This window comes from Megalopta genalis, chromosome 3 (assembly GCF_051020955.1).
Source record: "Megalopta genalis isolate 19385.01 chromosome 3, iyMegGena1_principal, whole genome shotgun sequence".
In the NCBI taxonomy this organism is placed as follows: domain Eukaryota; kingdom Metazoa; phylum Arthropoda; class Insecta; order Hymenoptera; family Halictidae; genus Megalopta; species Megalopta genalis.
In genome coordinates this window covers 10,228,699-10,254,298 of record NC_135015.1, presented here as the reverse complement: position 1 = coordinate 10,254,298, position 25,600 = coordinate 10,228,699, and the positions used below count along the sequence as shown (strand labels likewise).

Genomic DNA, 25,600 nt, shown 5'->3' with positions numbered 1-25,600 from the left:
TTTGTATTACCTTCAGTCATATAGTTATCCATATATTGGGTGAAACGTTGAAGTAATTCAAGCTTCTCTTGCAGAACGGGCGGAACGTCCTCTTCTTTATGGTATCTCGTTACTTCGTCCTCGGTTGTCATATACTCCACTCTTCTTTGCAAATAGAAATCCATTTCAGAAAATTAAACGCGATTAAAAACAAATATTTAACTCTTTGTACTTTATTGTAGATATTCAATGCAAAATTATTGCCTTGTTTAAATTTCTTTTCTGATGAAACTCGATACAAAATATCAATCAAATATGAAATTATAGTTTTCGAGATAAACCAAACGATTTAATAAATGAAATACGTATTAATTAAAAAAGGAGTACTGACCTTCTGTCATGTGTGTAACTAATTTTGGTATTATCGTTGAAGAGAACCCCAACAGATTTATCAGAAAGCTGAAAGCTCAGACCATATTTATTCGAGTAGTCGATCCATTTCGTGATAAAAAGCGGTACCACGTCCTCCACAGGCGGCGGATTCTGCATCATATTCTTATGATTTATTTCGCTGATACATGCCTGCAACGCTCTGTGCATTTGCATGCTCTGTGCGACGTAGCCCATCTTTTTATGATCCGGGCACAATATACTGTTCAGTCGTTGCATAAATTTCGGCACTTTCGGCAGCTTCCTGGCTAGCCATGTGATCACTTTCGATCCTTTTCGTAAACTCTTCTGAGATCGGCTCATCTGATGCTGCTGTTGTTGCTGCTGCTGTGGTTGATGCTGTTGATGTTGTTGCAGTGGTTGGGGCTGTTGCGTGTGCATAGTTTGTTGCTGGTACGGGTGAGATGCCTCTTGCGATAACATGTTTGGCCAAACCTAGGAGCATTTCAAAAATATTGAAAACATTGAACAGTGTCAATGTGTACGAGTACAGAAATCTTATATGGTTAAAGATCATGAATTTTAAAAGAACTTCTGTGTCTTCTAAATAAAATCTTATATTGATAGTGTCCTCGTGCATTTTTTAAGGTATCTATATATGTACTTTTATCTATATACTTTTAAACAAGGTACTAACTCGATAATAAAAAAAAAAGGTCCATTAATTGTACCAGAAAATTTTCCTAAATTTCTAGATTGCTAACTAGATACGATCCCTTAACGAACTAATATTGGAGAGAAAACTAAGCGTTATAAGGTAATGTATGAATACGATATTTTGTTATTATTTCAGCACTAACGAGAATCGATTCGAAAAGCACACCTGATTTTTATTGAACTTCTGATTTCTGGAGGTGGTCGAGTTTGAAGACGGCGACGGTATGGAGTCGATTATCGTCGCGTGCGGATGTTGATAGCAACAGGTATGGGACAGGGAGGACGGTACGTATTCCTTGGTGAGATAAGCATGTTCCTTGACCCTCTCCAAGGATGGTCTAAGCTCCGGATTCGGTTGCAGAAGCCGTCTAATGAGATCCTGGCCGCTACGGCTCGCTATCGTGTCGTCGACTTCCCGATAATGATTATTACATATCCTGTCGTATGTTTCCTTCAACGTCGCCGTGTCGAAAGGTGGTTGCCCTACCAGCAGGGCATAAAGTATGCAACCGAGCGCCCAAACATCCGCTTCGTAACTGTACGCCTGTTTATACAACACTTCCGGCGCGATGTAATTCGGTGTTCCGCATATTGTCCTGCGCATACAAACACGAATTATTACGATTCCTGTCGGATAAGCCGCGAGCACGTCTGTTAATCTCTTTAACTTCGTGTAGAACATACACCTCCTTTTCTCACAGTCGCTTCTTGTAGCATGAGTAATTAGGAAGAGAGTCGAGATAAAATTGTTTCGTTCGGTCGTTTACTTTTAATTGTTAACATTACAGCTACCGATCCCTAAACGCGACTAACGTATATTGTTTTATAACAATGACAAGATAGGATTTATTTAAATTTCGTACGATTTCTACTACGATATATGCTCTAAATATTTCTCATTGAAACGTTTTCACAATATCAAGAATTACAAAAGAAAAAATTAGAAACCATTCGTTTCGACTAGTTTGATGGTATAGTGTTAAACTCAACGACGAGACTGTTTCTTATGCATTTGAAATTTTTATATCGTGATCGAGAATATTTTTTCTGTAATTTATGGAATACAAATCTGTCTGTGTTGAAACGATTGTCATTTAAATATCGCGTACGAATTTCAGAAATTAAATTTTTCTTATTTTGGGTGTACGCAATTCGTTAAGTGAACGAAGTGCCAGAAGATCGGTTTTCTTAGGTTCACGGATTTCCAACTATTTTCAGAACAAGACGTTGCATAGCCGGAAATAGAGAAAAAAAAACTCACACACGTCTGCGTTGTCCGTCGGGTCTGGTTGCCAGTCCGAAGTCTCCGATCTTAACGATCATGCGATCCGATAGGAACATGTTGCCTGGCTTCAAATCTCGATGAACAACTTTCTGAGAGTGAATATACGCGACCCCTCTTACCATTTGCTTCATGTAGTACCGTGCTTCCGGCTCCGTGACTTTGCCACGGTACTTCAGCACGTGCATCAAGCTCTGTCAAAGAAAAATGACACAGTTTACCATTGTACGGTGTCAGTGGGACGATCTATAATCTACGCTATCGCAAAAATATACATATATGATGGTTGACCGCATTCGCAATCTAGAGGACAAAAATAGCGCGGCTTAATTCAGTTGTAATTTGGGCATTATCTGTAAGAAAGGTATCAAAATTGAAGTATTGTTCCAACGCTAATGAACCATTTTTCCTGAAATTTTCTGCGAAAAGAGTACACACTAACTGGTGAACTGTCCAACTGTTATTGTTCATTGTTCCCATTATCTAAGATTATTATAGACAATCTAGTTCTCCGAGGAAAATGTCTTTAAAGCTTTAAAATGTCCTCGTCCGCAAGGTGTTAAAAATCAATCAACACCGTGGTACGTTCGAAAGGATTAAATTGCGATCGAAACGTGCAGAAGTTCGATAAGTTATAAGTTATTTTGATTTTGTGGAAGCTTTTTGGAATCGCGAACCGGCAGTCAACGCATTCACCGTATAACTGGCTAACTGTTTAACTCCAATCAACAGAACTTATATGAAGGAAATTTTCTGTAATACGAAGATCCTCGACCTAATAGGTAATTTCCAGTTTCGATATCATAGTTGGAAAGCATCTAGCAATTTTCTTGTTGGTTTACCACGCGGTCAAGCGAATATGTACACCGGTAAAGTTAATGATTTGAGAAGCGGTTAATAATCGAGCGATTAGTTGTCGTTCCAGTGCATCCTAACGGTACAAACAAGTGGACAGATCAGCTATGGAGAGTGCAAGTGCTCGTTCCCTTTTCTGACCGCAGAGGAATACCAAGATTTCGTGCGGCCACGATTCTCCTCTAACAATATTTTAAATGGAACATATTATAAATAAATAAATAAAACTTCGTATTACTGCGAATTTTGCATGCCATTTCTTTAGCTTCCTAAAATTCTTTCATGTATGATTTCAAAACATAAGTAACCATAAGTAACCATTAAGTAATCAATGTAACAATTTTACAAAGGCTAAACAAGATGTTGTATCTTTTTTATTGTAACGATTTTGCTGAACCAATCTTTGAAATGGAAGTAAAATCAATTTTCTTACGTTATAGAAACCAAGCAAAGTACTAACTACTTTTGCATTCTTGCATGTTTTAACGTTTGCGGCTTTATTGTAACGGTTCATCTTGATGGACAATATTTTCAAGTATTCCACACAGGAAATGGGGTTAAGTTTGGAGACCGGGCCAGGCACAAAGTTGATTCTTCACGTTCTATTCATCGATTTAGGTGAAGTTCATTAAGCACGCCCCTTATTTTTCAAGCATGGCGCGCTGTCTTTCGTTATGCTGTAACCGTATATAGTACTATCTTTCTCTCTCTCTCTCTCTCTCTCACCAAAGTATATTTTCTTTTCTGTTTAATAAACATTTCAGATGTTCCGTAATCTAAGAAAGTTTCTGTTATACTATCAGATTTGATCTTAGATTAGCTGTTGCGATACTTAGCAATTTCAATCATGTCCTTTCATTTTTTGCAAAAGTAGAAAGCAACGATTCTATCTCTATTAATTAACAAGATATTTTCTGAAACCATGAATGCGACAAATATTGGAACGGGACTTTACCATATCTTCCCAAAGATATTTTTATTCAGAAATTCTCGTTAATATCTTTCAGTTTCTTTCTCATTCAAAGGATTCTTTTGATCACAAAATAGTAAAATGTAATAATCACGCAAGTGTATAAAGATGATTTGTGAAATTTCAAATTAGTAGATATTATATATACTTACAATGAATAAAGAGAACAGTAGTTATCAGACTAATATCAATGTTACTTTATTTTGTTACACTGTCCCATGCAACCCCAATTGATAAATCGGGCAAGATGCACCTTTTGAAAAGAAATTTGAAATGAAGCAAGTAAACGTAGGAGAAACTCGTTAACACTGTGCATTCTTATAGTAAAAGAACTGATCATCGAGTGTTTCAAACTGGCATTAGATAGACGGCTTCGTTTCTTTGTTATCTCGTCCTGAATAAAAGTGCCCCGTACAAAAGATTGGAAAATTCTGCAAAAGGAGATCCAAGTGTACTCTTCCACGCACTGCATTCAGCCGAAACGAGTTATAATCGCACCGAAATATTTCCTTCATTGTACGAAATTTCTGTGAGTGTCAATGGAGACCCAGTTCCGACTGTCAGTGCCGCCGTCAAAGATTCGGCCGCGCGAGGGTGGAAGGTTCACCATTGTCGGACCACCGGAGAACGGTTTCAAAGGTTCGCTTGTGTGGCGCATCTATTTCAAGGCGAACGTATAAATTCGTGTTGCCTCTGAAGAAACGAGCGACGAAGCAATTTCGTTTCTTTAAATGGACCGTAAATACTGGCGCAGTCCGGCTGAAGCTGGGGGCCCCTTTGAGTTAACTGTGGCTGATCTCTCCGACGTAAGTTCCTCGCGGGGGAAGAGCAAGAGAGAGCTTTTATCTAACAGGTACGCGAACTTCTCTCATTCTTCGAATACAACGGGGATCCCGGAGGCCCCGACACGAAAGGAGACGGTTGGGAAATTCTTGCGAGCGAGCGTATAGAGAGAATGTACCGTAGGAAACTGCGCGGGCAGGTAGGCATGGGACATACGATACCTTTCGAGGACAGGCTTCCAGAAGCATGTACACGTTCAGGTTATCCTCGAAGTAGTGATGCATCTGGACAACGTTCACGTGATTCAGCTCCTTGTGGATCATGATCTCGCGGGCGATCTGCAACCAATGGATCGTTATTGTTGTTTCCGTTTTGGCAACCGCTGTACGACGAATGGCCATTCTTGAAGAGAAAACTCGGAAACTATTTTACGATTGTTGTATTGTGTCTGTTGTATCGGTCCTGATCGGGCTTCGTAAAAATCTCCCATCAAAGACGACAAAAGACGTCATCTTCTCTTGGCGTTGTTTCTTTAAGCTATTACAGTAGATTTCCGTATAACGCGAATTTTTTACAACACGAATTCCTATAATGCACCAAAAATTTTACCATCACAATTTTTACATAACACGATTTCTCGTGCAATACGCTATGTAATCGAATTAAAATATGTGAAAACAAAGAGATACGGACAATTTTCCTCAATTGACGCTCAACTTGGAAACAAAAATGGACAATTTGGGAAGAGGAGATACGATTATTCAAGTCTTGCGGCTCGTTTTTATAGTTGCTGACAATCGGTAACTATAAATCGTGTCTCCTCTTCTCAAATTGTTTATTTTTGTATCTAAGATGAGCGTCAATTAGGGAGAATGTACTGTAGTTGCATTGGAACGAATACCTTCAAACGTAACTTTGTACGATTCGATTAACCATCAACTCCATAAAAGCGTTTTTCAGGTTTCGTTCAATTAATTACATTTGTATAACGATATTATGTTAGCAATATTATTCGTGTTATTACAGGAAAATTACGCATTAAAACCCGTAACGCATTATACTTTATATATAAAGTTTTTGACGCTATTCGAAATTATTTTAATTTAAACGTCATCGTGTTTTTCTGATCCGAAAGAATTTATTTCCACGCTTGGATTTACACATGATAATGAGAAAAGCGGATAACATGTAACGTAATGGTAAAATGAATATATACGAACCTTTTGCATATGAATTTTTTGCATCCGATTTTTTGGAATTATTTTGCAAGCGTATTTATTTCCATTGCTGACGTCAGTCATCAGGTAAACTCTCGCAAAACCACCCTGCGAACAGAAATTAAACACGTATCAGTACCAGTGAACTGAATTTAATTGCCTCGCAAACAATTAACATAATATAATATATAATTATTTGATATTTATAATTATCTGGTATTATTAATAAATTATGTAATAGATTCGGTAGATATTCCTTTCTCTTCGATAAAGGAAATAATCCAATAGTAGATAAGTGTTTAGGAGCGGATTTTCCATTGCGTAATTAGGAACATACGATCTAGTGTATCATGCGCATTTGATGTATTTATGGCATATAACATTTTATATTTTACATTATAAAATGTAAAACATAAAATCGTTAAGACATAAAAAGAATTAAATTATATTACACTATTTCGAACTTATCAAGATTATTAAAAGAAACAATTTATTTTCATTTTATTTCCGTTCCTTGAAAACGTCTTGGGAAACTGTTATATTGCATAAAAATTCGTAGTCCAATCATAAGCGAAATAAAAATCTCGTATACAATTTCTACACGAAATCCGCATTCTAATCCTGCCAATGCTTGTGGAGCCCCTATTTCATGATAGTGCAGAAAAATAATAGGGGTTCCACAAGAAGCATTGGTAGGATTAGAATGCGGATTTCACATAAAAACGGTAAAAACGAGATTTTAAAAATAATTAGAAAATGGAGCAACCGTCCAACGACACATTCAGTTGCTCGCCATATTTCTTACTTTTACAAAAATTTGAAAGAGCTTCGTAATTGGCAGATAATCTGTCGAAACCAGACGCACGAGATAGGAGGAAAGTCGAATACGCGACGCGAGATGAAGAACGATAAAAATGATGGTCTCGAAAACGAAGACCCCAAACTAGATTCTACAATTTCTCCTACAGCATCCGTTTGGCGTCGCCGGAGTGAAAGGTTTCCTTCCTCCGGAACGCTTGCTTTCGTTCCTCAGGAACATCTTTCAATTATCGTTTATTGCTTCGCCACGGTAGATTTGCTGGCAATGAAAGTAAAAACAGTTTCCACGACGCCGCGCCGTCGTCGTGCCACTTCGCGAGAGTTTTGCAAATCACGCTTCTTTCGCGCGGAAACTCCGGACGGTGAAACAAACAGCGCGGGCATAACAAGCATTTGCCTCGCTTTCCAACTTCAATAGATGAAAGAACATCTGCGCATTCAAATATTTATTCAGACATTAACAATCTGTCATTCTGTTTGTTGATAGAAGTGGACAGAAACATTTCCGCGTGATCAATGCCTTGTATCAACTGGAAAACTCACTTCTAATGTTTTAGAATCGGAATCTTGGTTGTAATATTGTTCTGTTAATACTTTCACGTCATATTTTTCACAGCTATGAATGACATTCTTTCTTAGACCAATGACCTTAGACCTTCAACTTCCGAGTTGATAGATACAAGAAAAATCAGAATAAAGAAAGGCGGTACATATTGAAGAAAGGGTTGTAGAACCAGCATGTATAATTGAATAGAATGAAAATATGGGAGGCGTTGATAAACAGGATCAAGTGTTTACTAGTTTTCTAATCATGCGAAAATGTCTAAAAGGATATCGAAAAATATGTTTTTAGGTGACAGACATTGTTATGTTCAACAGCTATGTCTTATATTCTAAAACAAAGCTCAGGGGTAGTTATATCATTCTGTACATCATTCTATCACATTATATTCTTTTAGGTGCGAGCCATTTCCGTTTGAATGTCGCAGAAGAAATATTGAAAAAGTTAGTGCCAAATTATATACAATATTTTTACGAATGTTCCTTCGGGAGTGGCGAAAAATGAGAACTTGTTGCTCAGCGAAACTACGTGGCAATGCAAAAAGTAAAAAGTGCCATTACATTTGCCAAAATGTTTTGAAACATATACGCTGCAAAACTACTTATTATTTTTTATATTTTGATTTTTTAACAATGAAGAACATATGTCACTGTATTTTAATCATTTTATATAAGTAAATTCAATGTTAAACCGTAGAATTTAATTTACTCATTTACGAAATTTCAAGCGAAATTCAGCCGACTGCATGAGCACCGCAACTGCGAATATCGGAAGGATGCGAAGAAGTTAATATCGTGTTTTCTACGACTTATTTTTACACTTCTTTTGAAAGAAAAAATTTGTAGAAAACAGCCTCCGAACGATTATTTATTATCTTTCGCGTTCTCTGAAACGTGAACAATTCTTCGTAAAATCAACTTCACGGGATCTAGAACACGTGCGAAACCTGATCATAGCGGTCGGAAAATTTTCGATTCGTTCCCGTCGAACTCGGGAATGACTCGTCCAACGGCGAACACCGCGAAGAATTCTTGTCCAGCAATTTTCATTGTGTTCACCGAAGGAAAAGGAAACTGCCGCAGTTTCGTCCTCGTTTCGAGCACCAACGCGTTGTAAAACGCTTTTGTGCGCGAGATAACGACGGGAAACGCGAGACAATGAAAATTTCGGATCGCGGGAGACCATGATTACGCTGATCACGCTCGTTCTGAAAATCTGATGGAAACAGAGACGTGTGTAATAATGAAGTTCGGCATGCGATCGCTCGTAAACAAGCGCGCGACAGCTTCGTCGTTCCCTCTCAGGTTGAAAAGGGGTGTCGTGCATTTACTGGGCCGATTGCCAGAATAACTCGTTCGAAAATATCCCTCGACATTACGAAAACTTCGCCTGTCGCGGCTAATCGTGACGTCACGTGATCGAACAGGATTATCCGTTCGGTAGGCGATTACGGCAACTGAGGGACTAAATGAAATTTTTAACGATCGCACGGACTGGTGGTATCGTATTCTTCGATGTAAATACATGTTGCGGGCACGCACTTTAAAAATAATCAAACTTTCGTTTCAATTTCATGAGTGTATGTAAGATGACTTTAGTTCAAGAAGAAATCGAACAACTCCCTAAAAATTTCAAACCAGCATCGTTTCACATACAAATCCTTTAATGAAAACGAAAATGCCCTTTTGGCTTAATTTAACTCTTAACTCTTAAACCACACTTAATACATTGATTTGAAAATAATACCACACACGTGATTACTGTAAGCTTGTTGTTGATATTGTATATATTGTGTAAATATTTGTTAATATCATGTAAATAGTAGGTACTACCAAATAAAAGATAATAAAAAATGTTTTTCATTAGTTTTCGTTATCTATATATTTAAGATTCAATATCTCATTGAAAATCGTAATTAAACGACGAATTTTCGTGGAAATTTGGGGTTTACAACGAAGTATGTATCATATTTAAAGTAATTCTGAAAACCTACAACCTATCTGTCTGAAGTATTGTAAAAATATGTAACTTCTCGACAACATGCAAAAACAATGCAAAATAATGTCAAGAGATTAAGATAAAAGATTAAAATTGCTCGAAATAAAAAAGAAAGTTTAAAGTATTTGGCGGTTGCCTTTAACCCTTGCGTGTACAACCAAAATATCAAAAATATTCAAAAAAAAGCTTATTTATTTAAAATAGTTTATATGAATTTCTTTCGCGAAACGTAAATCGGCATGAATGTGAAACGGTTTATCTCAAATTTCCTCTGTTTTTGAAGATCTTCGGAAGCATGAATAGTTTATAAAGCTACGTCTGCAGAAACAACGAATATAACCAGGTCTTTAATTTTATTTTAATTTGCGTGTAGAGCAATCATACGTCCGATTCGTTTAAATCGCAAAATAATTTCGCACTTCCTTCTATTCAGTCGTTCATAACGTCTCCAACTTCCTTGTTCACAAGAAGACAATTTATAAATAATAAAACAATTTATAAAAATAAAATTCAATTTCGCTTTCGAAGAAAACTATCAAAATTTGTATTTAATATAGTCTGTTTATATGTTAAAATTCGAACTACTTAACAACAGAAGATTTATACACAATGTATATCAACATTTAAATTTATCCAAAAACTTTGGTAAATGAAAATAATAGCAATGATTTTTTGTACACGAATAGTTCGTATCGTTGAAATATTGAAAATAAATAAATAAATCAAAATTAATACTTAGATATTGACAATGCAACATGATTAAAATAAAGCGAAGTCTGTTCCAAGTCTTTATGGCGAGTCAGTCTCGTTAGTATACGAAAGGGGTTGAGTATCAATTAGTGTTATAAAATCAGATGCTTTATGCTTTTGTACGAGGATATACGCAGGGGGATATTCACATGCTAACGAAGAGAGAGAGGAAGAGAAATGTGAGATTCAGCGAAACGGGAAATTCCTGCAGCGTCTAGCTCTGCTCGTCGCGCTATTTAAATTGCTCTCGAAACACAGCCGCTGACGTATGTTTGATCCTTGCTCACGGCCAGAAAATGGATCGTCCCGACGACATGAATTTTTTATTTGGCTAGGTCAAAGCTGCAACGCAAGCTGCCCGGCACGAAATGAATTTTCAACGCTCCAAAGATGTCCCTGGCCCATACAGGCTGTAAAACAAGTAAATGCTGCCGCAGTCCAAAATTCTAAAAATTCCGCTAGAAAAATGTGACTCGTACATGGTTACTGCATTTACTATAATAATTCATTTACATATGCAAGATATAATGCTAGATAGTATTTTTAATTTCTATAATTGATGCAATATTATATCCAATATTAAAATCAATTAAGTTGATTGAAAATTCATTTGAAATCAATTAAATTACATTTCTATTAAAAAATAATTACAATGCAAACTTATATTAAAAGTATACTATAAATCAATTTCATAATAAAACTCACTTTAAATAAGTTTTTATAAGAATGCATAATTAATTTTATCCTCCTATTAAAAACTTAAATCTATTAAAAATATTAAAATCTAAAGTTTTTAATTAAAATTTAATTAAAAATTCAGATAATTGAAATGTATATTTTTTATTAAAACTGCACTACAATTTAAATTTACAATAAAAACTCGTTATAATTGATTTTACCTTCAATTAAAATCACAATTAAAATCTATTGAAAAATTATTATACATATAATAGAGGATACAAGAAAAGGTGTCACTTCTAAAAAAGATGGCACTGCCAAATCACAAAAAAGTCTATTAAAGAAGTTTTTACTTTTGAAATATCAACAGAAAATTGTTGTGTAATATAAAAGTGTATTAAAAAGTAGTGGATTATTATCTTCTAAATGAAGAAATTTCATTAGGCTTCAATATATAATTTTTATACATTTAAAGGTATGTTTCATAGCCTCACAATTTGTATCTGTTAATGTGTCCGTATAAAAGAACGAATGTTTCAATTTAACTTACAGTTCGCGTCGAGTTCTACGAAACATGCATTGTCAGAAATTCAGGCTTGAAGCTCGTTGATAAAAATATCAGCAAAAATGTTCTCCTACAGCTTCGAAGTTACCGAACCTGTATTCATTGCTCGAGATTAGGATGATTTATTGCTGCTGTCAGTGACGTCGAAAACTCATTAGTCAAAATTAGATTGAGCCATTACTCTCGTCTCGAATTCATATCTTTTGGGGAACTGATTACTCGTGGGTCATTAACCTCTATTCAAAATATGTACACGTAACTCCCATTTTATCCGTAATGAAGATTTTGCATTGCTGAACGAAATACGTAATCGTAAAATGTCTACAAATTCAGTAACACAAATATGAGTTAAGTAAAATCGATGGAAACACAAAGTTTAACAAATAGGAAATTGGAGAAATTAATTTTTCATGAACAAAGAAACAGATACAAACCACTTTTTTGTATCTGTTCCAACCAAGATATTTTTGAAAATTTTAAATCCAACTTGGAACAGTTCGTTACATTGAATGTACAATTTATAAAAATTACAATTAAAGCAAAATATATACGCATTTTATAATCTCTGCAAATCAACCAGTTTAAACAAAAAAAGAGTATTCCTTTATGAGATTAATGGACCGTTCTGTATCTTCGCAAATTAATAACAAGTTAGTGTTAGCTTTAGGGTCGAATAAAAGTCGTGATTTTTGAAGTCTATTTATTTTTATTTCTCTATTTCCCTGGTGTCGAGAGCCAAATAAGACCATAAAATTTCTCTCTTCGATCGAAGATTTAAAACCAGGCGTATACACGAAAAACAATTAGAGAATGTACGATCGAAAACTTTATTCCCTGCGGAAATAACTTTGATATCTCTAAAATAATACAAACACTGAATGTGACCCCGCTATGGTTTCGATATCATTCCTTTAGACAAGTTTTATGAGCTATAAATGTATAAAGACTGCTAGTCTATTTATAAAGAATCCGTCCATTAAAAATTTATCAACGTCTGTTCAAAAGAGACATTTGACGTGCTATATCGTACACCGATTCCTGTATACATAATAAATCACCGACCCGAATACATCCCGAATGAATGCGAAACCTTGTCGAGACTATTATTAATCTTCGTTCATTGTTCAATTAATTAGTAGACCACTCTTTCCTGGATAATTGCATTATGAGCATAATAGATTGAATTAAAGCCTGTTAACAATAACAAATCATTTGTAATTTAATCGTAAATGCACGAAGCGGCGATCAATTAAGTTCATTGCATAAATAAACTATTATAAACTAGTAATCTGTGCACAAGTGATACATTAACGGAGTACGTTCCTCACTCTAGTATTTCTAGGGCTAAAACCCATGTAATTTACTCTTCTGTTTCAGTCCAATGCCTCGGCAACATTGCAAAGAATGTCTCCAAAATAATTCACTATGAATACTTGTAGACCACCCATACGGCTCGCAGCAATTATGGTCGGCAAAACACAGGACGCTAGTATTTTTAGAAATCGGCTGGCAGCCACCTAACTAAACGCATTCTCTGTACGCGTGTTTCGATTCCCATTTTCGTTCTGTTAAATAAGTCTCCCGATGAAGAAGAGTCATTGTGCCTCCGTTTCCGTTTAGCGAAATGGACCGACAAGGATTTTAAAATAAGTGGCTGCACGACTCCAACAACACGTGCAACAGCTGCGTGGAAACGGATGCTCTGTTTGTGTTTGCGGAAGGCTCGCCGATTCGTCTTCGTCGCACACGGTTTTACCTTGATCTTTTCGGTGATATAACGTTGTACTAAAACTTGAATTTTACGTTGATAGAGGATGTTTCACATAAACATGTAGAATTGAAAATGCTAAGGGATACTTTGGAATCCAAAAGCGACAAAGAACTGTCGTAAATGCATTCGTAAGTTTCGTTTCTTTCTTCTTGATGCAGCACAGTTACGCATCGGTATGTAGAACATTTGAATGGTTGAGCTAATTACAGGCAGACAAAATTGAAAGGTTGAACGGAAATATTTGAATATCGATTTCCTCCTAAATATAAAGTCTAACATGACGTTATTTAACCAGTTAGCCGTTTTTGACGAGTATACTCATCATAACTGATTAACGAGTTAACTGGTTGATTGATTAATTAACTGTCTGACTGTTTAGTTAACTGATTGGCTGATTAGTTAACTGATTGACTGATTAGTTAAGTGGTTAAGAAGAGTTTGATATTCTTTATTAAATTATATATTTTATAAAAGTGTTGTATTTAAACAAAATATGAAGAAAATCAAACGTATACAGCATAACTACAGTAACTTTTCAAAAGGATTGCAACAAATAACTGATTAGACTTCGATGTAAATGTAAATAATAAACTTTCTATATTCGCGTCGCTTTTTTAATTTGCTGTTAAAAGATCCACAAAGATATGCAAAAGTTCAGGACTTTGTACTTGTTGATTCAGCTGAGGAAATGTTCGAATTGATAATGTCGGAATAGGATGTACATACATAATTAAAGAAAGCACATTGTTTAAAAGTAAACTCTGATGCTGTTTAAAATTGCTTTACGGAAACAGCGTTAAACACGTTATTGCGAACGAGACTGAAGTGTGTCCCACTGTTTTCAAACGGCTGTTCTATATTTATAATTTCACTTTGTGAATGGAGCCGGTATATATTGCCGTTGATAAATCATGAACGTGCATAAATACCTCCCTCCTGGTGTGGCCGTATCAAACCAGTTCACCACCTTTCGCTAAATTACTATCGAACTACTGCGTTTTGTGTGACACAGAATACTTTGCAAGAAGAAAAATTCTTAAGACTATAAAACAAATTTTCGATTCGCTCGAACACCTGTCTGCAAATCGAGATTGAATTTTACAGGCGCGTAAATCTTCTCGCAATTTTCTCATTCGTTTCTAGAAGTTATCACCGGGTGAAAGTAACGATACCGAGATTTTTGATCGCTCGAAGTTATTCGATCGCCTTTTATTTTGACCGATACAGCCGCGCGGTTGCAAAAGCAACTGGCATGAATCACGGCAGGCGACACGGATAAACCGAGCACGTGTTGCAAGTACGAACGCATCGAATTCATTGATTGCCGCACCGATATCAGTGCCCCTCATTTTTCAAGCGAGCTCGCAGACAGCATTTTCCACGCGCAGACACATCTAAAATTACAAATTCGATTTGACGAGCGGCCAAAACTGTTTCTATTTATCGCTGAATAAGGAGCGTGCGAAACTTCGGCCGCAACTTGTTCAACATGTCACCTGGGAATCGCTCTAATTTTGCACGTTCCTCGCCTTTCATTTACCTTGACCTCATTTTCACCTCCTCTGACATTTTTCCATCAGTTTTCCTCCTTTTACAGTTTCTCCGTTCGTGATTAATAGGTTAATCAAAGAGATTTGCTACTCTTCGTTTATTGGACATCTCGCAGATTATACACCTGGACAACTTTCTTATGAGCTTGCCACTTTCTAAAGCAACAATCATTTCCAGGAACTACAAAAATTGTTCGTCTCGTTCTTCGAATTTTCTTTCGCGCGTTTGTCGCGAACGATACAGTTAACAATCGCGAATGATTTCGTTGATAAAGCAAATAGCTTTTTATGTTACTCCAGTTTGTCGCAAGCGAGAAAGATCATTTTTATTTTGCATAAAGATGGAGGTCGTTGATCGATCGTTACGTTACAGAAACGTTGTTATTCTATTACTCTGTATTTTACAAATAATCTTCTTCATCTGTTCAATAAACCAGCTTTAAAATGATATGCTGCAAGCAATATAAGCAACAGGAAATATTAGAAGAATATTTATACAATGTCTAAAACAGAAAGCAAAAGAATGTGCCAATTATTTTTGAGTCAACCTGATAATAAATAAAAGAATGAAATTCATGTGACGAGTGTAGACTTTTCCAGCAGATTGTACAAACCGTAAAATTGAATTGTGGAAACAGAAATCGCGAAAGTCGCGGTAAACAAAGTTTAATCGGATAATAGAAAACACGCGTAAGAGATGTACTACATGATCAATTAGAAAAAACGATACCGTGTACGGAATGTTTTCTTCGGAATTGAATCTTTGCAATCGACGGTTCCCGCATACCAGAGAAACCGGTCGCGAGAATTTTCTCGTTGTGGCCGGTGCATATGAACGGTGATCAGCATTTAAAATTTTTGCATCTCCGACAGAAACGGGATTTCCTAAGCGGACACGTGAAGCCAAAATGGCTTCGTGTGACAACTTGACGCCCCAGAAATCGAACAAGGTTAACGAATCGTGGTATCTACATACTTCTATCCTTTACGTAACGCGGATCGCAAATTGTACATTAAATCCTATCACGGATCCAAGCATTTCTAAGAATTTCCAATTAATATCGAACAATGTGTCACCTAAAAACATCCGTCACATTAGTTACTTTCCTTTTGCAAATTACAAGTACGAAAAAGAACCAGTTTTACCAAATCTTAAGTCTCCATTCGGAGCCAACTTGTTATACTCAACTGCTTGAAAATTTACGTAAATCTTACGTTTTTTTAACGATTTAATCAGAGTCGGGAAAAAATAATTTGATTAGTGGTTAATTAGTTAATTATAACTCGTTAGTTGTTAGACTGTGGGTCTTTATGCAAGAGAAAAACTTTTTAACTGAATTAGAATTAAATTGTAAAGAGAACGAATATGAAATGAAAATATGTGTCTTTTAATAATTTTTCTAAACTGAAGAGAAGATAGCAATGTCATTTTTGTCTACATTTCACTATTTTTTTTTAGTCATTTTTATCATAAATGCATAAGATCCGTAGTCTAGTTATTCTAACTAATTTATAATAATTGGAAAAAAGTGATCTGATTAATAATTAACGATTGTAATTCGCTAGTTGTTATAAATTATTATAAATTAGTTGTAACAACTAATTACAAAATTATTACAAATTGATTATAATAATTGCAAGATCGATGTTTCGCAAACAAATTCAAGTAATTTAAAAAAGAATAATAGCAGCAAAAGACTTCAAAACAAATTATCTAGTGCGTAGTTCGATAATATTGTTAATGATATGTGTGTTCTATGTATATTAGTCTGAATCACAGCATATTTGAGTTTATTCTGTTTCTGTTCGTCTCGATTAATTGGTCGTTTTAATAATTCGATTAATTGTGACCACGTGTGTAGGCGTGAAGGATTGATAAAGCAGTTGATTGCGAAGTCGTCTAGTCATTACGATTTCTTCAAAGGTCAATAAGCTCGACCAAGCGTATTTGTTTCCCCGAGTCCTTCGAAACGTGTTGAAATCTGGCAGACGCGGATAATTGTCTGGGCGGAAAGACGAAACCTGAAAACAGACCGTTGTCCTCCACATAAATTTAGGTTTCAAACTATAATTGTACTTGCTCCGTGTCGCAGTGGTGTTACCGTTAAATCGAGCACTCGTTCGACGTTGCTCCAAGCAAACGTTCGAAGGCCGAGATACGCGATAATTGCTTAATTAATGACCGCGGTAAAAGCTGGACTTGAACTTTCGGAGACTTTAATGGCGTAGAGCTGCGAGACCTTCGGGAAAGGATTCCTCGGCGTAAATTTTCTCAACAGTCAATTCGATTAAGTCATCATTGTCGTCGATTCTTCTTCACGCACGTGCACTTCTTCTTGCGAAGTTTCTTAACTTTTTGAGCGATGTACATAACAACGCATAATGTCACTGCCACGGTGAGTGTTATCATTAAACTGCGGACCTTTTATGCATTTCGCTTCTAACCTGAGAAACTTCGGGGAATGAAGATTCTAATGACGATTAACCTTACATGATTTCATTCTAACGGCTGATTTTCTTTTCTGTAAATTAGTCGGCAGAGTTGCGAACATACCCGCAGTCTAATTGTTATAAGTAAATAGGTATAAAGAGAGGAATTGGACGAAACTGGTAAACAGCCTCCATGACAACTTCGGGCGCAAGTAGTGCACAATGAAGATATTAAAAGCTCTCATCGATATCGAGCCTTGGAATCAATAAGAGACGTTTGTTTAATTGAATATACAGAGTGCTTCAAGTAACTAGGCCAAGGTACTAGCTATTCGGAGTGAAATTCCGAAAAGATCGTAGACAGAAAATTTTACGCTACGGTGATATTACCGTTTATATGCCTATCTTCACTTTTGTGAATTTATTCAACGAGAACTCTAAATCTTGCACACCTGGCATTTCACATGTAGATTTGACACGTAATGCTCAGAATTTTTACAATATTTTTTACCAAAGAGTAAATCAACAAAATTTAGAGTAAAGCAATTAATTTGTATACAGAAGTTTATATAGTTTCAGTCCCGAAAACGTTACTTGTTTTCAATTCCAAAAAGAGTTTGGCAAATCGTAGACTTATTTTGCCGGTTTCAACTGTTTCAACCTGTACCCCCATAGAGAAAATTGTATTTATAGTTTCCTAGATAACATATATACTACTGATATCGATAACTTATAAAAAAAAAACCATAGAATATTTGCGATAGTCAACATATAATCATTCTGTGCACAAAAGGCACGAGCTAATGTGAGAATTCATTACTGTAGATTTGATGTACGTACTTGTAGAATCAGAGATTACATTGGTAATTACATTGATCATTGGAATTTAAAATAGCTTTATATTACTATGATGAACATCGAATCAGTATTAGCGGAAATAAATCTGCATAAAAATCCGCAATCCGCAGATTAGATTACAGAATATTTTAAGCTTCTTGTATGTATATATAAGGTTCATGATGAGAATTGTGATAAGCTACCAGTAAGATAGGAGTAAGTGCATTAGTGACATGATAATTTTGCGTACGTATGAATTATAAATAATAGGATGATAGGTTTAATAACTAACTCGGTTTAGTCTTAATAGCAGTGCGCGGTAACCGTTACATCAAGCTCTTGAATAGCTCTGCTCTCTTTCTGTTCTATTTCGTTTGACTCCAATTGTTGTGATCTTATGTTTCTATATCTTTATTTCACAGGAATTTTCATATTTCTGCTCTTGCCGTTTCTATGCTCGTTGAATAAATTGATCGCATGCGATGAGGACATAAGCGTTTCATGGACGTCGTGCGATTGCTGTCAATATTTTTGTTCGAGACGGGGATAATAAATTCCAGCTGAAGGTAAAATACGTGGCCATCGGTTGCTATCCTGACGTTATCTATCGTGCATGTAACATCAAAGAAAGTACATAAAGGATCGTAAGTGTGATCGTACCCGTGTAAAGGATCAATGACTTTGAAACATTGAAGGCTACAGCTCAACGCGCAATCGCAACTATAAAAATTGTCATATTCGTAAAGTAATATTTCTTGCACGTCGATCGAAGGTATACAACAGTTGCGCAACTTTTATTCAAATCTGAGGTTCACTTCCTACTTTTTAGTACAAGGCGGCCAATGAAAAAGTGAAAGGTTTGAAAAAGTCATAATTTATTCACTTTCAATTTCTTTTATTTTCTTCTTTCGTGGGTTATAGAACCTCCCCTGGAGATTAGAATGGCTTCGCATGATGTCCTGAAACGAGTAAAATCCATCGAGTTTTTATATTTCAGTGAACAATCAATTATTAACACTTGCACAAAGTCGCGGAAAATGCTGGTCATTTGAGGAATGTTGTTCGGCGCACATGATATTGAAACATCTCCATTAATTATATTTCCAAATAGAATAATAAAGAATCAAAAAGATCTGTGTTCGTAAAAGTTATTTTTGTTTTATATCATTCGGTGGCCACCCTGCATAATGCTTATAAAAAGTTTCTTGTAATATTTTAAAAATTGTGTCAATTCTTCAGCAAACTTGTCGCGTGTGTTTAGTATTATTTCAAATGATTAAAAAGACAACTAGAAAATTATATACAAATTATAAAAGTAAATTGAATCAACACGCCCGAACAAGGTTTTCGACGATGCTACTCCTAGCAATTGTTAACAACTGCAGGTTAAAACGAGTCAAGTGAAAGTTATACCCGTTCTCGCATTCCATGTTTAGCATTATTATCTAACAAAGCTTATAATTGGAAGGTGTGTGTGTGTGGCCTGTTACGCTCAGATCAAAGAATAAATTATTTAACCACTCCCACGAGTATAGACTGGCAACTAGTATAACTAGTATTATTGCAATTATAAAGACGAATGTAACATCCAACTGAAGACTGTGCCATAGTCCAGTGTCTCAGGATGAATCATTCAGCACGGATCCGAGTTTTGCATCACTGTTCCAGGAAGAATAGTAATCAATGATTAAAAAACTGACGATCCGTAGATGGTGGGTCTATCAGGAATACAGATATTATCGACAGAAGACAAAGCGCGACAGAGCCTACAAAAATATTTAATCTTCACAACGATTACTCCAACCAAAAAGATTTGCAAAAAAATCAAACTGAAAAAAATAATGCGGGTTTCAGCACCAAATTATTCACCGTAGGCTAAAATAAACTGATCCATTCGTTGAACAGCTGAAAAAATAATCCCACTTCGCGTGTGCCTCTGACTAGACCGCAAATTTTTTCCACTCATTTATGTACTCGCCGACGTACAACGTGTAATAAAACAAATATCGCGCACGTGCAGACACATTTTATACACGGCTTTGATAAATTCAAGATAGAGTGAAGCTGTGACAATCAAAATTCATATTTCACCGTTTTTTAGAGAACTTTCACGAACGTATCGAATTCCGTTGTTTATCATCAAATATCCGATAGAACGTTCGTTTCATCCTGTTTGAACAGTTTAATAAAAGATGGAAATGACAGTTTTATTCTCCCTCGAATTCAGTAGTCGCGGAAGACTCGAATTTGCATAAAAATCCGAGGCGCCCGTTAATGTCTTCTTTCTGTTTTAATCCTAAGGATGCTCAAGATATTAAAATATTTAAGGTTTGCTTAAGAGAGGGTCATTTTGTAAGAGAGAGTGCTATAAATAATATTTCTTTTTTATTGTTCGAGATATATTTATTTGTGCAACAAATTTATTTATACCGCATTCTGTGGATTATTTTTACCATCCCTTAAGCATACTAGGGTTATTATTATTTATTCACTGTAATACAGGAGAGTTTCCTATTACATATACCTACATACATTAGGTAATAGCAAGTATAATTTACATGATGGCGTAATTATGTCAGTGAGATAATTAATGATATGTCAGTGAGTTAATTAATGATATGTCAGTGTGTTTATTAATGGATACTCTAAGTTAACTATCGGAGGAATAATAGAGTAAACAAAATATATTATTTACAGGGAATAAAATAGAATACAATGTTATAAACATAAATTAAAGTAAAATATGTATGGAGAATGAACCTAAAGGTATGAAGTAAGTATCCTGGTCTTTATCTTCCTTCTTTTAACAGTTTAACATCTTGAAACTAAAAGGCTGAAATTATTGCGCTACATTTACTTTTGGACACTAGAGTTCGCAACAATCAATGTTTGTAAACACCGTCTCGGACGGAGGCAACTGCGGTAGAAGAATAGACGACAATTAAATCCTTTACAAAGATGAACAAACTTAAAAGTCGATTTTCTCGAAAACGGAGCCCCTAAGAAAAAAGCGTTATACCAAATTTGTTACTTATTTTTCTCGCGTAGGATCACCCCCTGCTCAGTTGTACTACGAATTCCAGTTCACCCTGTATAACAGTTTGAAACGGTTATTTTGTAAACCTTCCATTTCCTGATTCAAATATTCTGACGAACGAGCGTCCCGTGAAAAGACTTCATTTTTCAGTTGAAGCTATGCAATCTTCTCTAATATGAGTTAAGCGGTAGGCGGGTTTTCTGCTTTTATCTTGCGGACAGACACGACGCTCTGTTATTCGACGAACAGAGAAAACGTTTCCATAGATCGAAGAGATGAGACACCAGCAAACGACAAGTCGAGGAGAATCCTTTAGTAGCATCGAGCGGAAAATTTACTTTATTCCGATTCCAGTGGTCCGGCAGCGCCTCGGATTCTCCCTGGTAATTTCCTACGGCACTTTGTCGCTGGTTATTAGGCTTGCTTAGAGAAATAAAAATAGCCTCCGCGGACGCGGAAACAAAGGGTCGTTACAAGTGCTTTGTTATCAGAGAAACAGACGACACTTCGAGAAAGTCGAAGTATTCGTGCAACATTGCAGATGCATATTTTATTTCGCAGGGAAACTAGATTATTATGCAAAATAAGAATTTGTCCGAATCGATTGCGGTGCAGAAAAACCAGATCAAAATTAGAGATATACAGAATTGCGAAAATATTAGAAGAATTTGAGGACACTGTTAAATTACTTACAATCGATTAAAATTAAAGCTATTGAAAGAAGAAATATATTTTTATTCAGGTTTAGTTTCATACAATTACCGAGCAAAATTTTGATTTCGCGTGAAGTTCCGTCACTCGATAAGTATGCAGGTGTACAATGTATATAGATCGAGAAAAATCTTCTTAGAATTTTTCACAGAATTTTTGACACTGGATAAACTGAAAGGCGGATACCAAGTACTCGCGACTACAGAAATTACGCGAGGAAATGGAACTTAACCGAAAAGATTTGCATAATTTGATTAAAGCATAATAAAGACCTACATACGCGGCGTTACAAATTAGTAACTGCACATTTGCATCTTAAAAAGATGCAAACGAATCTGCCAAAGTTTTTGATAGCGGCCGCTTCCTCCGCGAACGAGGTACTGTAACGAAGAATATTTTTTGCGTAACCGTTAATTCACGATAACAAAAAAGGCCCGTTTCTCAGTTCCCGTGAAAGTACGCAGATCACGTGTTATGTCTATCGTCGAAGTATGAACGCACGCTCTGATTTCCTCGCGAGTACATACATACATAATTATCACCAATTACGCGTCGCTTCCCACTGTACCTGGTGGTCGGTTACTTTTTCAGAATACATAATTCTATTAACAAATGTCACGCTCTGTTTGAAAGAGTACATTTATCTCGTGCGAGTCACAACGGAAACTGTTGAGAGAAGTTAAAAAATCGACTTGAACAAAAACAGATACGATTTCACTTCACGCTAATCTCGTTCAAGACCGAGCCAAGATGCAATATCCAGTTATGTCACGCATGAATAACCATTAAATAATTATCGAAACCGTTCGGGCATTGACACGATGCCGTTATTTCAACCTCACGCGATAATCTCTTCCTTTGCTTACACAATATTTGTAAAATTGATTACCAAAATTATAGTCGATTGCTCAGATTTTTAAATCTGATTTAATTAGCTCATTCTTACAATACAAACGTAATGTAATTAATGCGGATCACAATGATAATGAAAATACGGAGTATTTGGATATTTCATTGAAATTCGAAATGGACATTGTGAACACCATAGATATGATGTATCTAGAATTTCCTCAAAGAAGTAATCGTTATTAAGCAATTAATATCATTTCCAGCAGCACTAATTGCGTGCAGCACGGTAACACTTTCCAGCGTATCATAATAAACTGATTCATACAAATTAATGAACTCTGCCGAGCGTAAGCTCAAATCAAATGTACTTTAAGAAAACTGAAAACTGATTTATGGCTATACGTATTTTGAAACAGCCAATTGTAATTTCATGATAGGATTCCTTCCTGCCATTAATTTCACGATTATACTTCCGAAAAAATTTTGCGAATTTTTCTTGTAATTACCGTCTTTTTGCGGCGAATGCGCGAATCATATTTCTTTAATTTTAATATAGTATTTTATACTGAACGGGTATAGAACGATAAAACATAATTACTTCCTTGTGGCGTATGTTTTGTCTCTGCATGATTGGCAAGTAACATAAATGTAAAAAAAAAAAAAAAAAAAGTTACAATTCTAGTGATTTATATTTCGCGTATAATTAACCGGGCGAGATCGGTATCATATTTTATAAATTCTGGCATCCTGGAACTCTGTCATTAAATTTTCAATCGTTTCAATCGTCTCATACACTGATTTAAAAAATCCGTAAACACAATCTCCCGAGAATTCCCTTTCACAGTTACTTACCCTTGACGTTACTCGCACGGCTCCGATGATTCACTCAAATTCTATGCCCGATTGGATCAATGAATCATAACCAGGTAGTAAGAGGGCCCAGGTGCACTAAAATTTCTTACAGTCCTCGCTTACAGAAAAGCTTAGGACTCGCTTAATCAGTTGGTTTCCGAGTTCCAACAAGTAAACTGCTAGCCATTATCTTACGTAAATAATAAGGTCGTTCAGCTAATGAAAGTAAATGATCTGTTTCGAGCAGGCCTGGGCACATTTAAAATATCATTTGAAATAACGTGTTATTTTATTTCATAATTACTTTCATGCCTGTGGTCCCTTTTGAAATAACATTATTTCAAATATTATTTCAAATATTATTTCAAATAACATATTATTTTATTTTACAATTCTTTGGAACAATCATGAAGTTAAATTTAATGTTTGAAGCTGGTTGAAACTGTATTTGTTCTAGGCTTTTGCTCCAAATAAGTCGTGAAGATTTCATAAAATAAAATCTTTTTGTTCATTATCGTTTCCAGCATTATCTTTTTTTTGCCAATTCGAAATAAAGTAAAATACTTGATACGCTTTTTATATTGAATATTTGTATAATTAAAGGGATTTCTACTTCGTTCAATGAACATTATTACTATTAACTTTCTTTCAAAATATTTTAACATGATGTGAAGATACGTGTTTTTTAAAAAAAACCTGCCGCAAACAAATACGTCTCCAGAAACACCGCAAAATTTGACCTGTATATAATCTGTGTACCCAACAAATTCGCACGAACCTTTCCAATCCAGCCACAACCATCGATTCCAATAATCTCGCCATTATATTCCCTGGACCCTTTAACAGCCGTGTACCACGTGCAGAGTGCACTGCAGCTCGTGTTCCATACAAACGAAGTACAAACCGAAGAAGGCCGTAACAGATCGTAAAGGGCCCACCTGTGGCCAGCATGTGTTCAAAGTGAAACTTCTCCGCCTGTTTAAGAGATGCTATAATTGTCTAATTGTTCGGCGACTTCGGGTCTCTATTCGACAAATAGGACAGGTAACCTGGTCCACCAAAATGCAGAGAGAAAAGACCTGACGGTGCAATTTTTTCATCCCTTACAATACGTGCCGCTAAAATAAATTTAGCTGGCGATCGTTTTGTTGTCGAAGTAATTGTCGAGTAGAAAAGAAAGTGTTCGAATCTGGTAAACAGATGACACGTGACTTTCCTCGCAGATGTTAGTAATTACCGCCTGGTGCGAAGCAGATTCCAAACAAAGATAGGGATATAATGCAACGACGTTGCCCGACAGTGGAGTTTTGCACCGCTTTTCACACTCATCTGAAGACACATGGCTGTGCGAATTCCTCTTTTATTGGTAGGTGGTTTTAATGGTGAAATGTAGTTGAACAAAATGAGCAGTATACGTTTCATGCAGTTTAATGCAATAAACTGGCACTTAAAAGAGAATCATAAATAGACTGCTTATGACAATACGGAATAAGTGAATCACAGGACGATAGAAAGATAAAAAGAATGTAAAAATATATATTAGTATGTTATTAAAATTACTAAAAGATGAAACAAACTTCGATGTGCTTCTTGTTTTCACAATTGATGCAGAAAATTGTTATCCCGCACAAAGATCCACAGTCTAATAGACATAAACATTGACTGCCAACCACGAGATAACTCGTGGTCCGTCGACGCGTTCGTTAAAGGTTCATTACTAACAAAAAGACGCAATAAAAAGAACTTATTTATTATGTTTTACTTATTATTTATTAAAAAAAAAATGTTGGCCTCTAGAACAAATTTCTTCAAAATGGGCTTGGCAGTCAACATGTTAAGAACCAAAGCCGACTTCAATTCTCGAAACACAAATATCCGTAAGTATTGCGAAAGTGTGAAGATCAGCTTACAAAAGAGTCCGTGACTTTTGTGCGTGCAGTAAAAGAATACGTGCAACTCGATTTCAGGTTTCACGATGAATTTAATGGCACGCTTATA

General features: G+C 35.8%; 1 protein-coding gene and 1 long non-coding RNA gene across 3 annotated transcripts in view; both read right to left on the bottom strand.

Moving 5' to 3' along the window:
• The window catches only part of LOC143259121 (serine/threonine-protein kinase PLK1), a 43,141-nt gene that overhangs the window by 5,525 nt on the left and 12,016 nt on the right, over positions 1 to 25,600 (bottom strand). Inside the window, exons 2-7 of one of the 2 annotated variants that reach the window (XM_076519981.1) lie at positions 6,197 to 6,301; positions 5,198 to 5,314; positions 2,348 to 2,562; positions 1,253 to 1,682; positions 371 to 864; positions 11 to 144 (exon numbers count right to left, since the gene is read on the bottom strand). In XM_076519981.1, coding sequence (XP_076376096.1) covers positions 11 to 144; positions 371 to 864; positions 1,253 to 1,682; positions 2,348 to 2,562; positions 5,198 to 5,314; positions 6,197 to 6,301 — 1,495 coding nt within the window. The remainder of the gene's footprint in view (positions 1 to 10; positions 145 to 370; positions 865 to 1,252; positions 1,683 to 2,347; positions 2,563 to 5,197; positions 5,315 to 6,196; positions 6,302 to 25,600) is intronic. The other variant, XM_076519982.1, reaches the window with a different exon arrangement.
• LOC143259260 (uncharacterized) lies at positions 16,661 to 17,522 on the bottom strand. Its single transcript, XR_013033072.1, has 2 exons — positions 16,989 to 17,522; positions 16,661 to 16,908 (listed from the first exon to the last, which is right to left on the bottom strand). It is a non-coding gene; the product is annotated as an uncharacterized LOC143259260 (long non-coding RNA).